General features: G+C 27.2%; 1 protein-coding gene across 2 annotated transcripts; it reads left to right on the top strand.

Moving 5' to 3' along the window:
• Nucleotides 1-116: 116 nt before the first annotated feature.
• LOC126551502 (mucin-4-like) lies at nt 117-6,857 on the top strand. Of its 2 annotated transcripts, none has more exons than XM_050205032.1 (3): nt 117-392; nt 4,888-5,174; nt 5,736-6,857. In XM_050205032.1, the coding sequence occupies exons 2-3, from the start codon at nt 5,160-5,162 to the stop codon at nt 6,855-6,857; spliced, it is 1,137 nt and encodes a 378-aa protein (XP_050060989.1). In that variant the 5' UTR covers nt 117-392; nt 4,888-5,159. The 2 variants fall into 2 exon arrangements, with proteins under 2 accessions (XP_050060989.1, XP_050060990.1); XM_050205033.1 differs by lacking the exon at nt 117-392 and adding an exon at nt 3,012-3,121.
• The last annotated feature ends 12,105 nt before the right edge of the window (nt 6,858-18,962 follow it).

Here is an 18,962-nt window from a genome sequence, read left to right as displayed (position 1 = left end):
ACACATTACTTCATGCCTTCCAATTTCAATCCAAACACTAGAAAGACAAGAAATAAGTAGTTGTGCAATGAGAAAAGCGGTGGAAGATATTCGTGATAAACCTTCGTGAAAATGCTATCTACGTAAACAGAAAAAAATTATCAATGAGAGATTGAATACAACACATATGTAGTCATTTTTTGTAGATGGCATACACCTCTTATAGCTAAATTATTAAATATTGATATATTTTTTTTTTAGCTAAAATATTAAACATGAGATTAGTATGTTGTAGTAGTACAATAAAAAACTCTACAAATTTAACTACAAATGAAAAAAGATACTTATGACGAAGTTTACATGCGCCCCTAAAAATGTGCTGTTTTACTCAATATTATAAAATCTATTAAATGGTAATTCACATTATTATCATAATTTCACGTCATTATTGTGATATATGTGTATACAATAATAAATTCATAAATAAATTATTTTTTTGGTCTGGCCTATTAGTTATAAAATTATAAGATATTAACCAAAATTGAACATAATACATTAATTATAATACTAGTATAGCCATTGGTGTCTATTTATGAAGTGGTTAAATTTTGCAATCTATATGCACAGTTTTGAAGTAGAACATTATAGTTTGTAGGTAAATAGGTAATATTACAATACATTTTGAATGGTATGTACTATTATCAGAATAATAATTTTGCATAAATCACATAGTTAAACTATGTATAATAAATTGATAATTTTTCATAGTTCGTTAAAAAAAATTCGTGAAGTGTTTTTATGTGGATAATTATTCTTTTTAAAGTTATTGTTAATATTTTGATATAGACTTGAGAGGATGTAGTTAATTAAAGATTATATTTTTCAAAGTTATTAAAAGTTTATTTTTTAAATATATTTATATTGTTGTGCATTAAACAACAATATTATAAAGAATTTAAATGATTTTAAAAGTGTACATTTTAATGACAAACGACATTTAATATAAATTATTTGAAAAATAGCCTTTTAGTCATGCGATTTTGTACTTACCTATATTTTACACTTTAAAATAAAAACAGATTTTAAACGTATTTAGTAACGACTTGCTTAAAATTAAATTTAAATATTTCTGTCTTCATTTTACATAATTTACAATTATCATAAGTAGGTAGGTAATATTACGCTTAATGGTAATTTAATAGTCAAAACATAAATATAATAAATAGGTACTTATTAGGCTAGTTAAAAGGTTTTTAATTTAAACAACACCAAGTAAACAAATTTTACCTTTGAAAAAAACATCAATAACAGGATTTTGGATACACTCAATACTAATATTAGTAATTACTAATTATAAACATAAAATATGTAATTAAAAATGAAATATAATACTGTTTTATACATTTTACGTAACAGTAAAAATGTATTTTACATTTTAAAAACTAAGCAATTAGTGTTGATAGTCCGTGAAAAGTTTCTTTAAGTAATAATTAAGTTATAACATAAAGTTTTATAATTTGGAATAATATATACGGATTACGGAACGATACAAGGTAAACGTAGGATATTCATTTTTTCAGAAAATGTTGAAAATATTTCTTGAATATAATTTAAAGTCGTTAAAAAACAACATTTGTATAAAAATATATATTTTTAAAATTTTTATCGTAATACTTTTTAAGTTTCTACTTTTTTGAATGATTCCATACAATTTTAATTCCATATTCCGAATAATAATATTACTTAGGGTATTTTGATTTATAAAAATCAAATCTCCAACAAGTATAATTTATTAATTAAAGGTATTTAAAGTTTTGATGAGTAAAGTAGTAGGTCAACGTTTCACGGTGTACCTACTTCTATACCATTACAATCTGCTAAAGTAAGCTTTGAAAATATTTTAAAACTATTAATAGTCGTCCATGTTTTTATATACCGAACTATCCCAAAAAAATATTACTACTATAGAAAAATAAATATAAGTCACGATAAAAATTAGTAAAAATATATTTTTTATTTAAAAAAAATGAGTTTTTTTTAATCATTTTAGAGATTTTGCAAAAAAATATTTTCAGAAACGTTATTAGCCTTTGAAATAATGAATGTTATACGTTTAATGAATCACTATCAGTATACAACGGAATATAATGGAGGGGTGATATTTTACAAATATATTATTTAAAAAATATTTTGTACCGATAATTATTGAAAAGTGTACAAGACATTTTGTGGCTTAAAAACGTATGTTAAATAATGTTTTAAAACGTTTTAACATTTATTGTTATAAATCGTACTTTTTCAAACATGTCTATAAAAAAACGAACTATTCACACATTATAACAATACTTCGTATTTCCCATGTAAAATCTATTCTTGGTATTTAAAAATGTGGCAAAAAGCAATAAATCCAAATATTATTACAAAACTTACGGTTACGACTTGGACTTATTTCCATGTTACACCAAAACGCACATGTCTTATACCATAAATAATATAGGAAACAATATGAGAGAATTAACAAAGTGAACTATTTCCAGTTGTTTTAAAATACTTAAACGCATATTGTTAATCTTTTGTATAATTGCTATTAAATATTTTGTTTATTAAATAAACCGCGTGCGTTAATTTGAAAAATTAATGTATAAGGTACTCTACTGACTACTGTATTATTTATCTAGTGACTAATAACATTATTTTCAAACATCTACTCATCTAGTGTTGTATTTGTGGATACAATAAATTGCATCAAAAGTGGTGATATGAATATGGATAAATTCAAATGTTGACTCATAAACTTTTTTTGTACTTGTTCGCGTGAGTTATGATTTACTGATTTAGTTTATATCTTACTATAAAAATACATAACATATTATTACCTATCTCAATACACTTTTAAAATACATAAAAATATATATAACATATATTATTTGATATCTTATTTCATATTAATAAAAAAGGCATTGAGATAATGCTTAAAAAAAATTATTTAATCACTAATTATAGTATAAAATGTAATTAATTTTTGTTTATAATAGGTACTTAATTGTTCATTTACACATTATTTTATAAAAAGAATTCATGTAAACAAATACAACATACTATGGAAATTTTACTAACATTTGGTAAAATAGTAGTAAAATAAGTAAGTAAGTAAGTAAAATAGTATCATTATTATGTTACAATTAAGTTAGATTTTTAGATTATCGTAGATAAACTTTTATTATGTATTATGAATATTATCATGATTTAATAACTATAAAAAGTGTAATGAGGTACGATAGATTTGTTATCAGTAATTCAATATAAAAGTTAAAAATAAACAATTCTTAGAAAAATTCGTTATGATAGAATATTGAATAAAAGATTACCTATACCTATTCATCACCCAAAAAGGTACTATTATACTGGTATACGTTGAATTTAGGAAATTATAATACAATTCAGTCGTTTAAATGATGAATTACGACGTTTAAATTACAATTATAACAATAAATTACATCATAAACTAAATAAACGCATTTTTTTTCATCAATTTTTAATTATCAATTGTAGAATGGATTTAAGAGTTTCTAGTAGTACGCACAGAATTTAAAATCGCGTTTGATGGAAATTGTAGGTACCTACGTTTTTAAATGTCGCTCCTCTGTGATAATTATTATTTATTACCTACTATAATTACAATAATTGCAATAATTATAATAATATTTGTCATAATATTTTTAAAATTTTTTATTTATCCTACGACATCTGATTTATGCTAATTCTTTTATATTATAATAAACCTTTTTTTGGTTCAATATTTTTTAAAAATTATTACGATTTGTGATAATTAAATAATACAATATTGTAACTCGTAATTTGAACGTCAAATGTTATAAATATACCACCTTCTACGTATAATATATTAAAATAGCTATGGATAGTTAAAAAGTGCCCTTTTTACAAAAAAGACGAAATGAAATTCTTATTTTATTTCGTTAAACGGATTGAATGAGTGAATGACAATAAAAGGATTCAACCTGTGAACCTATAAAATACTAATAGTTAAGGCCCATATATATTTTATATTATATAATTGTATAATGTATAGTCGTACTCATCCAATTCTTTTATGCTTGTTGTATCAATCTGTTTTATCATGATTTAAAAAAAATAATTTCAGTAAAATAATATTAAATTTAATGATATTTATTTGACTTTGTTTAAATTGAATAGACATTATATATTTACATTTTATTTATTTATCTTTATTATTGTTATATTTTTACTACGTTTCGTAATAAATAAGGTTTATTTAACAGAAGTAATCACTTGTTGATTTACTTTGTTATCAATATGATGAATGTATCTAATAATTACTGGATTTATTCAGAATTCAGAAAGTATAAAGCATACAACACTGATTATATTGTTTAAATTAAATTAAATTTGATACATGCCTATATAGTTTTTAGTAATATATAGTATTTTAGTAAGTTGGCAGTGTGGAACTCTTAGCTGTTCATTAATAATGATCATAATAATTTATTCTATAATTTATATTTATTTATATTTATTCATAAAATTATTGAATTTGTTACCATAAAATTTGAGTTATTCGTACTTTTTGTGTTGGAGATTTGAAACGAAATATTTTATTTCTCAACCGAATACTTATCTCACTTACAGTCACAATAATAAATAATTATGAATTACGTCCGAAATGTTTTTCAAAATAGAATAATATATATTACTACAATATTATACTGTATATGCGTTTGATACCTTAGCGGGCGTATATGTCGCGTTTAAACACGTTTAAGAATAATTATCGTTGTTTTGTGCATCCCCGAGGCCTGGATCAATTAACGCAAAGCTAAGCTCTAAACGCTTTTAAACATGATGTAATCTAACCCGGTGTTGTTGCAGGTTCACGTTTTCAGGTGTCGTCGATTGCAAGAAGGCAACAAGGTCGTGTTTGTGTTTTCGAAGTCTCCCGTAAAGCATTATCGTTTGGTGGTTCCTCGGCGGTTGGTATATATACGGCAGCTATTGTCTCTTCGAGCATACTTTGTGTTTAATCTCTTGCCACAGACAAGCCAAATAGTAGCAGTACTCAAACAGCAAAAGTTATATTATATCTTATAATATAAGACCTTATTCACTTGTAAAAGACACGACGACGAGCGAAGATATCAGCTATGAATTGTATCCAAGTAAGTGATTATTGTTCGTGTATATTAAATAGGTATAGACAACGTTTAATTAATTCGGTTTTGTATTTATATAATTATGTATATAGCATAAAATAAAGTTAGTTTCAAATAGAAATTTCAAATTTTAATATAAACATAGAAACGTTTAATTAATTACTTATAGGTTAAGTTAGGAATACGAATACTCAAAATTTGGTAGTTTTTTTAATATATTTTTTTTTGACGTTTAAAAAACAAAATTATCGAACTGATTATGATCTATATATGAGCCATAGGTTTTTCATAATATTATATTGAAGCGGGCAAATCACGTAATCTGTTGTCGGACGTCGGTCCTCCCGGTCTTCTTAATAGATACCAACATTTTTAGGAGGTTCAGTTATTTGATGTTTCATCGTAGCCATTGTATTTTTATTAAAATAAATTATATTATAGAGTTGATAGTTATTATATTTTTGGAATGCAACGTTTAAGTAGATACTATACGTCTCTGTATTATGCTTTAAATTTATTTTTCAAATCAGATCTCTGACGTATTTTCCGTATAATGTGTTTCTGCAGGTATGTTTGGTGTTGGCAGTCGGTTGCACGATGTTGGCTTCGGCCAATCCGACATCGTACCAGTTGGGGTACAGCGCTGACGACCTAAGCACCGTCGAGCTAGACTCGACCGCAATCAAAGACTGCGATCCGATGACGTCCAGCTACCTGGTCACTGGTTCCACTCCAGCGCCGATCATGCGCACCGCCTCCGAATTCGTTTCCGTGTCCACCCCGGCACCGATTTTGAGCTCCGCGGTTGATATCGAACCCGCTCGAATTATGTCTGTTACCCCGTCACCAATCCTGTCCACCGCCTCCGAATTCGTCTCCGTGTCCACCCCGGCACCGATCTTGCGCTCCGCGGTCGATCTCGAACCCGCTCGAATTATGTCTGTTACCCCGTCACCAATCCTGTCCACCGCCTCCGACTTCGTCTCCGTGTCCACCCCGGCACCGATATTGCGCTCCGCGATCGATATCGAACCCGCCCGCATCATCGACACCGCACCGCTGAAGTTGGAGACCAGAATCGCGACTAGCCCGCTGATGAACGCTTTCCGTCCAGCACTCGCGACTTTCGATTCGACCGCGTGGCAGGCCAATATGGAAAACGCTTCACCGGCTCCGATCGCCTTGAAGACGATAACCAAAACCACTAAATTGGAAGCTGTGCCAGCGATCCGCTCTCAATACACCTTAGCTACCGCCGCTCCACTCATCGAATCCAAAATCGCCATGCCCGTCCAACGCCCTATTCTTCCGATCGCCAGGAAGGTCGTGTCACTGCCATCATCCGTGTCCACGTCGTACTCGTACATCCCCAGGACATACGCCTCGTCTTACCTCAACGCGTACACCGCACCTCAATACTATTCGACCGCTACCAAATATTTAGCTGCACCTCAATACTACTCGTCCATGCCATCCATCGCACCTCAATTTTATTCGTCTGCTGCAACCGTCATCCCTCAATACTACTCATCTGCACCCGCCATCGCACCTCAATACTACTCATCTGCACCCGCCATCGCACCTCAATACTACTCATCTGCACCCGCCATCGCACCTCAATACTATTCGGCCGCACCCAAATACTATTCCTCCGTATCGTTAGCCGCCGACGAACCATGTGATAAATAGACTTTTCGTCAATTTTTAACACGTATAATTTTTAACCATAAAAAATGTATGTTTTATGTCAATAAAAAAATCAAAAAAAAAAAATTTAAATGTATCTAATTTAAATCTGAAAAAAACACAATTTTTAATATTTATACCTATATAGTAGAAAAAGTGGTGAATTGTTATAACTGTTCCTGGTGCGATTACACAAACACATTTTGAAACATAATCGATTTTGGTGAAAAAAAAGTCATTTTGAGTAGAGCTTGGTTTGTTTTATATAGGTTACAAGACGTTCGTAAAATTTAAATTTTTCAAAATAAAAGAATTTTCAAAGATTTTGAATACACCTTGTTTAATGAGCATAATAGAATATAAAATTAAATGAACGCTGTACACTTATACTTATACAAATGTCAGTATACCATGGAATACTTAGCATATTAATGGTCGTTAGTAAGAGCAATATACTTGAAAAAACATTTAATGATTTGTACTATGTAGGTCGCTTTTTCTAGATTTGTGAAAAATTTAATTACTGCATCGTGTCTCGGAATATAATCTTTTAAGCTTTGTTGGTTACGTTGTGTAGTAGCCAGTAATATATATATATATAATATATAAAACATAAAATTTTAAATCAAAATATTTTTTGATAGTCTTAAATTAAGAATATCTCACAATTATATTTAACTCAACCGAAGGCGTGTATCTTTCAACTGATATTTAAATTTTAATCGCTTATTTTGTTACTTTGTGTTAATTAATTCATTTTAGCAGTACAAAATATCAGGCAGATTATAGCGAGTAATTTTAGTATGCATGATTTATAACCAGAAATCGCAAAATTAAAATTTTAAAATGGTTCAGTCATGATTCGATTTGTACTTATATATATTATATTATGATACGAGTATATAAGCTTTTAATGACAAAAAATTACTTTTTTATTTGGCCATTTAAGTCTTAATAATTTAAGTATTATTACTAAAATTTTATTTAGTGTGTCCAAACTTTTTATTTTTGGTCATACATTTTTGGCACATCAGGCGCATTATCTATTACTAACCGATCTTAGTTTAAGATTAAATATGACAACAACAAAAATCTATATTACACCGCAGGCTTCTAAAAATGACTGATATTTTTCAACGTTTTTTAGTCATTACTCATTAGACCTTATTTATCCTCGATTCGTACAGTAGCCAAAAACTGACTCACAATAATATTATTTTATGAAAAACACATCATCTACATAATTATTTACGTGTTTATATATTTTTATTTAAATTTACCAGCCAAGCGTCAAAACAAATAAAATATTATGTGCATGATATGCAATTATTTTAATTTTGAGCACTAATAATATTGTGTACAAGCATACCTAATTGACAGAAATCTCATAATTTATTTCTTAATAAATTTGAGGTGACGTTTTAATTATTTAATTTTTTTTTTTTTTTTTAATTTAAATTTATGAAGTTCTCTTTTTTTTTTATAGAACTGGACAAGCTCTTAAGGCAATCAATCAAAACAAAGCCAGATGTTTATAATCATGATAAATCCAAAATAAAAAATGTAAGCTTAGTTATGGAACAAACCAATGGTGACCAATGTAAATTCGTGTATAACACCATTTTAACATCGGTTTAACAGTAGTGTAAAACGATTTATAACGAAATGATTTTCAATAATTTCTTGTGTAGAAAGGTACACCCCACATTACACCGATATTAAAGATTCAAACCAAACATCGGGCTATTGAGTGATTAGGTATGTGTTAATTTGTCAAATATATTATAATAATTTAAATTGTAGTGACAGTTAAAATTCACATTATTATGGTTAGCACGGCGAAAATTGTAATAAAATGTAAATAATATTTTTTTATCTTTCCTTCAATAGTAATAGTCGGATAAGCACTTTTTCTTCCAAATCGTTTATTTTCTTCAAAATATAATCTTTAAAATTTAAAATCAATATTTTTAATCGCAATATGTTATAGCTGTAGATTTTCACAAAAAAAAAGTGTTTCCATTTTCTACAAATTCACAGCCCCATATTATACGTATAACATAATATACGTCTACGTCATGTATATTGTAAATAAGTACATTTTTAGGTAGGTACTTTTTTGAAATTTGAAACGTCTACTCCACTATACTATAGCTTTGATTAATGCCTGACGAATTATGTAAAATAGTATGACTTATACAACATGTATTTTTTTCAATTTTCAACAATGAAAATAATTAAATCAAATGAAGAATAATATGTCAAATTTGGTTTTGAAGGATATTTTGAAATACCAAAATGTTAAAAAATAACATGTCAAGTGTTCTGGATTATTATAAGAAAAAAATAGTTATATTACTTTGGACAATATACAACTAATGTATATGGATATAATTTTTATACTTTACATAATTTTTTTTCAATAAATCCTGAAGGTCGTTTTTCCTAATACATGGTTGGGGTTTTCAAGTAAGTACGTTTTTTCATTTTGAACATTTTTCCAATATTATCACGATAGCTAATAAGCTTCATTGTTGATATTTTAGAATACAACGTTAAAACGCCAGTAAACTACTAAGCTAAGTCATCATAAACAATAAAAAATAGTATAATAGTAAATGTCAAATTTTTTAAAACTAGCAAAACTCTGTCAGTATAATATAAATTGAATGTAAAACTATGATGTTTTATAAAAATGTGTTATCTTTTCATAAAACTTAAATATATTTTTTTACAATTATTCGAAACCATTTTTTAATCAATAGTATATATGTATTAAAAGTATCGATGTGTGTATAAAAGGGCATCAACATTTTGAGAGCTGTTGTAGATATTCGCGAGGCTCTCCACACGACTCATTAAAATTAAACGCAAAGCCGAACAAGTAAACCATTTTTATTAAACAAGCTAAAATGTTGTAAGAAAAAAGTTAATTTAGTTAGATTAAAGTTACATTATAATATAAAATTATAAATTAATTTGAGTGACCAAGTTAATAATTGAAAGTAATTTTATTTTAAAAATTCTCTTATTTTAAACAATGAGCATGATAAAAATCATTACACTTAAACATTATTTTTGTTTAAATCAACTTATTGTATTATTATATATCAAAGAAATGTAAAATAAACTACAAAAACCATTTATTAAATTTTAATAATCAAGTTTTTTCGAAGTTGTGATAAGCTGCGTAAACTTTCTTCTTTCTCTTAGCAAGTAGTGGACCACCTGGACTAAATCTCACTCTATTAGTACTGCGGTATTGTATTTTAATATTTTATAGATGCTTTTCAAGGCATTTGTGTGGCAGTTTTTATGTATTTAATGAAATTATTTTTATAATTTTGTATAAAAGTATTTAAATAACTTTTTTGAATTATAAAATAATAATAATATATATTTACTTTATTAACTTAAATTATACCTATGTATAAAAACCGAGTTAAGTCAAAAATGTTTGTGACCCCTGAAGCAATTAGTTTAATAATACGGTTATTTTTCAACTCGATTTTATACATTCTTAACATTCATTAACTTTATAGGTAGTCACCTACAAATTACAAATTATTGAAAATTATTTGTTCGATTTTTACACGAATTCAAATTATATTTTATTACAGATTATAAAGATAAGATGGATTAAAAAAATGTATGTCGGTATAATAAAGAGTAAAAAAAAAAAAAACTTGAAAAACGCTAACGATAAAAATAGTAAAAATACAAAAACGCGTAACTTCAAATGATGTACAACAACAAAAAAATAAGAAAATGATTGTTTAGTGACGAAAGAAAGAATCGTCTGTTTACAATCGAGATTTCCAGCTGCGTCGCGAGTGTTTTAAATAGGTACACGCCGCTCACACTATCCCGTTGACGGACGTCAATAAAAAAAAATACGCTTAGTGCTTACGTTTGGAAATACAATATATACGAATATAATTTATATATATATAATAAATATTATTGCGTTTTTCAGCTTCCCAAACAATGGACGGCGGTCGGCGGCGGAGTCATGCGACGGAAATAAAGCTCTCTTTTAACAGGTCAGCCCTCGATCTTGGCCCGTCGCCCGTTTGTCGTCTACGTTCCTACACCCCCACCACACGCGGAGATATCTAAATAAGTTCGGTACACCGTTTTTTTCTTAAATTTTTTTTCTTCTGTTTGTAGCGAATCGACGCGACGGCAAACGTTTAGTCAGAACCGACTCGAATCGCACAAGTCGTATGGTCGCTTAACCAGGGACACGCGTTCATATTATTATATCGTGTTCTCTGTGCACTCGTAAGTATACAGCCATATACGCATAAACACTTATAATAATATGTATACATTGTGCCTGTGTGTATTATAATGTTTGTAGTGGATTTTGCAAACGATCGCTACACATTGCTTGTTTTTGTTGCTAATAAAATATTGTGCTTTATCGTGGTGTTTCTTTCGACGATCGAATAATAAAACAATATTCCTACGACAATATACTAGGTATATTTAAATAACGATTTAAAAGTACAAAGTAGTTGGCTACATACGAGTTTTGACGTTTTTTATTTAATATCGTTTACATACTATACCGAATAGGTACATATTATATAATTTAATGTGGTTGGACCCGACTACGGGTACCCATATGATTTAATAATAATTTCGTTATAAATCGACGAATAAGTTAATTGCGCTATGTATATTAAAGCAGAAGATATACATTTTATATATTGTTCTACGGGTAATAATAATAAATTATGATGTCAAGCTTAAACGGTTCATAAACAAAATATTATGTTAAATTTGATTTTATAGTTTTGAAAATTGTTTTCCTATTTTGTAATAAATTTGTAAGACGTCTGTAAAAAAATTAATACGTTTATAAAATTCGCTTATGTCTATTAAATATTTATTGCGAGCTAGTTGATTACTGTTGTAGGATACTGGATAGGAAATGATTGGGAACTATAAGTGTTGCTCAATTGTATTAAACCGGTACTTATATGATTGTTTTTTGAGTGTATTTGTGCCGTTGAAAATCACTATTATTATGATTAAATTTTGTTGCACATCGTCTAATATACACCATGACCTTATAATATACTAAGTCATATTTAACAAAGATGCAATGTTACATTATAATAAAATTGTAGAAATTAAAAGCGTACTTTTTTCTTGTCACACTTTGTTTGCAAAATTTTCCAAAACCCTTCGCGCGTTACTTACTAAATTCCTGGCACTGTTGGTTCTTTTTCTCTCGAGCCGGTTGCCAATAATCGAAGGATTCTGCAGCGCCTGGATGCCTATCGCTAGTATACTCAAAATAGAAAAACGGCTTCGAAACTGTATCTCACTCGTTGAGTTCGGCTAGGGTCCTGTGAAATATCACGTAGAATGATAATAACGACGAAGACATGTCGAGAGCAACCGCTTCACGCACACATTCGTACATTTATAAATATTATTGTAATCCCGGCGATTCGTATTATACACAGCAATATTATATAGGGCGATACACTATGCACACTCGCTTTTGTTTTATTCTTTATAATTTTGCAGTTATTCAAATTAAATTCTATTTTTATTTTTGGCACTTTTAATTACCCACTTAAAAATTATAATTTTGTACACATACTTAAAGTTGTATGGCGTTTTAAGAGTTACTTTGATGAATTGTGTAATTGAAATATGAAAATCTTTTTAATCTGCAAACCGTTTATTAGATTAGATTTTTTGAAATTTAAATAAATCTATTTATAAAATATATAAATTCAAGAAAGTAGTTTCTGCTGTGTTATCAAAGTTTATATAGGTACCTACTAAATACATTACTTTACTAACTTAACCGAAAAAGGGAGGTTTTAATTTGAATAAAAGAAGTTTGTATACTTCCTCTAAACACTCATTTTATAATAAACGGCATAAGAAATCTAAATGTTTGAAAATAATATAATATGTTTTACGTACATTATCGATAATTCCAATAGTAAGAATTTCAATGAAAAATATAAAATTAAAGAATAAAACGCATGCGAGCTTGCTTATGAAACATCCTGTATAATATCATGTATAGTTTGGTGTTTAGAGTATACGCAATCGAGCTTATTCGAGATCACTCTGACCGGACGAGTGGCGACAATCGTGGTCTCGCGTTACCAGTCCTCATCGGGCTGCTGCACGAGTGTCAGTTTTCGTTTGACGGTATAACATGATATTACATATTATATTATATTATTACTGTCACTGCGGCGGATGTTTGTAACGCTCCTCGTCCGCATGTAATGCGAAAACGATTTGTGCGCGATAGGCCGGGAAGACGGTTAGAGTTAAAACGTACTCGAGACAATGTGTTATAATAATAATATATGTATAATATAAATTTCATCGTTAAAGAATTAAAAAAAAATAATCATATATCATTAGAGCGAGACGGTTGATTAATTATTCATGGGGCTATAATAAAATATAATAGCTTTAATAATGTATTAAAATGAACGAAACGCGTAACGAAAGTTATAGGAATGGCTCACTTTGAATAACTACAAAAACTATAAATGTGCAAATGCTTATTAATATAAGCATAAGAGTATATATATAGGTTTAATACTTTAAAGAGATTGAGGATAGAGCAAAAAAATTTGATGCTTGACTTTTGCGCATTGTTCTATATGTTGGCTGCGCATAATTCAACTTTTCGTCTAACTTATTATGACTTCGGTATTTCGCCTTACATTAACCGTTTACTACGTATTTTTAGTACTCAAGGAACGCTCAGAGTTGTTTAAAAAATTAATTTGGTAAATATGTTTTTATATTTATTTTTTTACTCTTTATAAATATGTATACAAAATGTGCGTAATAAATAAAATAATATAATTTTTTCTTGTTTCGATCGTTTACGGGGTAAACTTTTTATTATTACTATTAATGTTAATGGATAATATTAAATATTTAAATAACAATTTTTTATTTTTATTATTGGCAATAAACTAATAACATTGAAACATTTAAATGAAAAATCTAAATCGCCAAAACACCTGGTAAAATATTTAAATAAATAAATTTGAAATCGCTACATTGGAAACATATAATATTACGCCGTACTGGTTAAGTATTTTTTTAAGTGTTAAGCTTACTACGTATAATAGTAATATATCCAATTATCTAGATTGAAAGGGCGCCCGGTCTAGGATGATAAATTATACTTATCTTTTACTCACCTATAGTATATATATTAATATGTATATAATAATATATGATATACCAAAGCATTTTATATTATTTAACGTTATATTTTATTGCACTTAATGTACCTAACTATAACCACTATAAACATTAATTATACGCTTAAGTATACTGAGATATTACCATTATCTTACCTTGTTCCTTTTTGAATGTGGACTTCTTCTAAAATATAAAGTATACAAATACGAATCACGAGAATCTCTGCATTTAAGACGTTAAATATGTCAATGCACTGAATTGATCGCAAAACAGTATTTGCAATGTAATAAAATTGAAAACAGAAGAATAATATTATATTTATTTTCTAGATAAAAATTAATTTCCTTTATATTTGTTTTATTACGAACAGTGTCATTTGGAAGCATGCCTAATACGCGAGTAATTTTTTTATGCACTGCTCGCATATTAGTGACGGTTTTTAGTTTTAATGCGTTTGACTTCATATTTGACACTCGCTAATTAATATAAGACAGCACATTATAGTTTTTTTTTATTAAAACGATTACATTGAAAATATGTATATATGTAATGTTCAAGTTATAAAGCAGTTTTAATCGAACAGCTTGAAAGACACTCTAATATTTGCATATTATAGCAAATGCCAAAATGCGTGCCGGATTTTTTCTACAGTTTATTTAAAGTTAATGTCAGAGTAAATTTACATATTATCGAATTTGTAAAAGAAAATATAAACTGTGCTTGAGCGAAGATTTTTTTTCATATGTTTATTTTAAAACGAGTTAAGTATATATATATTTAAAGTTTAAAATAAGTACTTATAACTTATTATAATAAAAAAATATGAAATAAAACTCTTCGCTCTAACAGTTTATATTTCCTCTGCAAAGTCCATAAATTTGCTCTAATATTAACTATAAATAAACTGTTATGTAAGAATCTGGTATGTAGATATGTCATGTAATGCGTGTGTAAGCTAGAGACAATGCATGCGGTTATGATGAAGGTCCTCTTAATAAGTTTAGTTTAACTGCCAACTAGAATAATTAATGTATTTATTTTATTTTTTAAAATATTTATTCCTTTTATAACATTAATTTTCTTTAAAATACATAATTATATTGTAAAAAATCCAGAGACATTATTTTCTCCAAGGGATGAAGTGTGTGTGTGTGGGGGGGGGGGTTAACGTTTTTACTTATATAAAATATAAATATTATTTTCGGTTTTCAATATAATGTGTAAAAATAATTTAATCTTTTTTTATACTCTCAAATGTAAAAAATAATACCTAGCTGCTGTAGCCTACACCATATCTATCTCACATTTTTAATTTAAAATATTAAAATGACCTAGTTGGTAACCGTCGTTTCGTTGTATATAAACTATACAACAACACTTTTATGTCCGGAAATTATGTTTCTTATATTATACTAAATTTTGTTGCGATATAATCTATTAAAAATGCCATGGTACATCCCCGCACTCATTGAAAGATTAAAAGTACGTTACAGACTTACAGATTATAATATAATAACTGAAGGATCATTTAATTTTAAATTTTAATAGGGTTTTTAGTCCTGACTTTCTCAGTCATATTAATGTTATTTAATACCAATACATATATACGGGGTATGATATTGTTTATTATGAAAGTATGGATTTACTTGTATACTAAAAAATCATAGATTTTCAAAATTGTTTAAGGATATCATAATAAATGCGTTCAAAATAAAATGTACTTGCATAAATATTAAAATGTTACTGCATTAAGTAGATATGTTTTAAAGTCTGATTCTCTGTACTTACTTCTTAGCATAAAAATTGTCCATTAATTACAAGGAGAACCATAATATTTAGATTATTATACATTTATACTTCTGTTTCAAGTCCTTTTAGATTGCAGGCTAATAATAATGATGAGAATAGTAAATTCATAAAACAATGTTCCAATTTATTTAATTTTAGGCGTTGCAAAAATAGACAATGCATTCAACATTGATAATCAGCCAATATTCGGTAAACATGGTTAAAAAAAAAAAAGATGTCTAGTTAGTAAGTTATTATCCATTCTGCGTACCTGAACTTTAAATACTCATAAAGTCATAACTCATAAACTAGTCATCCGTATTTGAATTTGTATCTATCGAAATAGCTAGTCCGATAAATATTCTGATTCAGAATATGAAATAAAAAATGTATATTGTCATTTAAAAAAATTATAACGATAAAAAATACTAAAAAATACTGTTTTATTTTTACTAGAAATTATTGCAAACATTTTTTAATACATTTTGAAAAAAAGGATTGTTATTTGATAAAAGAATCGCCTTTTATTGTTGTACATATAAAAAATAATTTGTCACTTAAAACACACTACCTATGAGGCTATAATTATGTTTATTTTTACTTAAAAAAGTTTTTTTAAAATTTAAACTAATTGGTTCAATAGATAAAACATTTAAAGATAATTCTTAGTACATAGGAATATAGAATCCACATAGAATTTAGTGCGAAGATTAGGAAAATAAACATTAAAAAATAAAAATATAAATATAAATTATAATTTACGTAAAAATGTAAATAATATTTAATCACATTTAGACGTTAACTTGTAAATTTAAATAGATAACAGTTTTTATCTATCATGATAGTTGACAGGTTATGGGTAGTGTATTCATTCTTTAATTTTTAGTTAAAATTGTTCAGTTGCCGAGTGAGAAAAACCAGATTTTTTACGCAAAACCATTTAGACGAAATACATTTTGGTTTTTCATTATAATTTATTTATAAATAACTTTCGAATAATGGATTTTTTTTTTTACTAAATATTTATATTGACATTTTCTAGATGTTATGATATATATTTTGAAATATTATGGAAATGTTCATGCTGTTAATGCATCCATGGACATTTGAAATGTTCGATTTTTTTTTTAGTTTAATTAAAAAATAATAGGTCAAAAAGTTTGAGTATTTTATAGATGGTTCCTCATAAATTGTTATTATAGCTATTTTAAAATATTAAAGAAACATTATAAGCAACATTTTTTTAGTATTTGCAGTTCAAATTTTAACAAAATTAGATTTTTAAACAAACAAGCTACTTTATAATTCAAAAATATTATTTATGACTTGAAACTTTTACGCATATTATTTTTTTTTACTATAAACAAAACAATGATACTTACAAAATATTTAGATTAGATAAATTTTAAGTATCTTCTTTTATGTACACCACAACCTTATTAATCTCGTTCTATATGGTAAGTAGGTAAATTTTAATAACAATATTATTTTATTAACATTAACAGAATGATTTTCCAATTTTTCTTACCTTCTCTGACAGAGATAATAATTTAAATATGACGTATTTTTCAAAAAAGTACCTATCGTTCAATATCAATTTGTGTAATTATAGCAGCATAAAAGTTAATATTTTAAACCATAAAAGCTATAGTAATATTATACTTTTAGTTTGTTTATAAATATTTAATACGATGGAAAAAATAAAACTTGGTTAATTACTTTTTTTTTTAATTTTAATTTTAAAATCAATTTAACTTAATGATTACAACAATATAATGTAAAATTTAACTATCGACTACCTATTTAATTCAATGTCTAATGTAGTTTTTGCACGTAAACTTAATTTACTCGTGGTATATACAATATGGTGACTCGCGTGATAAACACTACGTAGATAGTATAATTAATTAAAACGAATTAGGCCGTTGAAACGAATGTGTAAGCACTTGTTTTGTCGGGTATTATATTATAATCGTCACTAGAAATACTTGAGTGCCCGTCTCATCAATATAATATTGTCCTGTGTCTATTTATAACCGCTTAAATCTCCATCTCACCGTGGCGTAATGCAATTTCGAAATGTTCCTGCGATAGGTAATCAAAAACCCTCAAATTATTTAACGTTAAAATGCAATTTACAATATGCTCAACTATGAATAATTATTTTTTGACATTTTAAGGAACAGTTAACTGTTTGCATGTATTGCGCGTCAATTACGGAATTTTGATCCTTTATTTTTTTTTCGTGTATTTGGTAATTGACAATTATAATAATTTATAATCATCATTATAAAGACCTTGATCATATTATGACTAATATTAAAAAATAATATAGTAATATAATATGATCTACAACATCATAAACGGATTATGATGTACCTATTGTAAATTCAAATTGCCACTTGTATAAATAAATTATAAACATTTTAAATTTCCCATTATATTCTCATTAATATTTAATTTTTAAAAATATATTTTTTACACCTTATAATAATTTGCTTTTATAAAAAATATAACCTTTCTGATGAAAACTAAGGTTCACGATCTGCAAAAAATAGTTCAGACGCTAAAATATTTTTGAGATTTATGTATTATTTATTATAAGTGTGCAACACTGCAACATCGTTATTGTGTTTAAAATTCGTTTTTTGCTTTATAATTTTCACGAGCGCATAATATTATAAAATAACATTATTTTAATCGATTATTATTTAATTACGCTAAAAGCAATTTTAGTTAATTAATCTCAGAGTTGTAGTGGTATTTTAATATAGCTGCAGAGGCTAACCTACCTATACTAATGCACGACTGTTCTCTTGAGAATTTCGGGAACGACTGTGGTTCAATATAATATAGATTAGGTCGTCTGTCGTCTCTCGGAAAATTCAAATATTTGCTCAAAGGACGGTGATCAAACACTCGCAATATATTATGTATATACAGAGTGAATAAAAGGTATAGTATCCGGTGTACAGCTAATCATATCCAGTGGAGCATTTACATAGTAAATATATAATATAATTATATATTATAGATGAATTTTTATTTAAAATTATGGAATTTCTTTGAAATGATTAAACATATTTTAAGAAATATCATAAAAAATATCGT

Source organism: Aphis gossypii, chromosome 3 (genome assembly GCF_020184175.1).
Source record: "Aphis gossypii isolate Hap1 chromosome 3, ASM2018417v2, whole genome shotgun sequence".
NCBI classification, from domain to species: Eukaryota; Metazoa; Arthropoda; class Insecta; order Hemiptera; family Aphididae; genus Aphis; species Aphis gossypii.
Note: the sequence above shows the minus strand (reverse complement) of the source record. Positions and strands in the feature narration are given on the sequence as shown.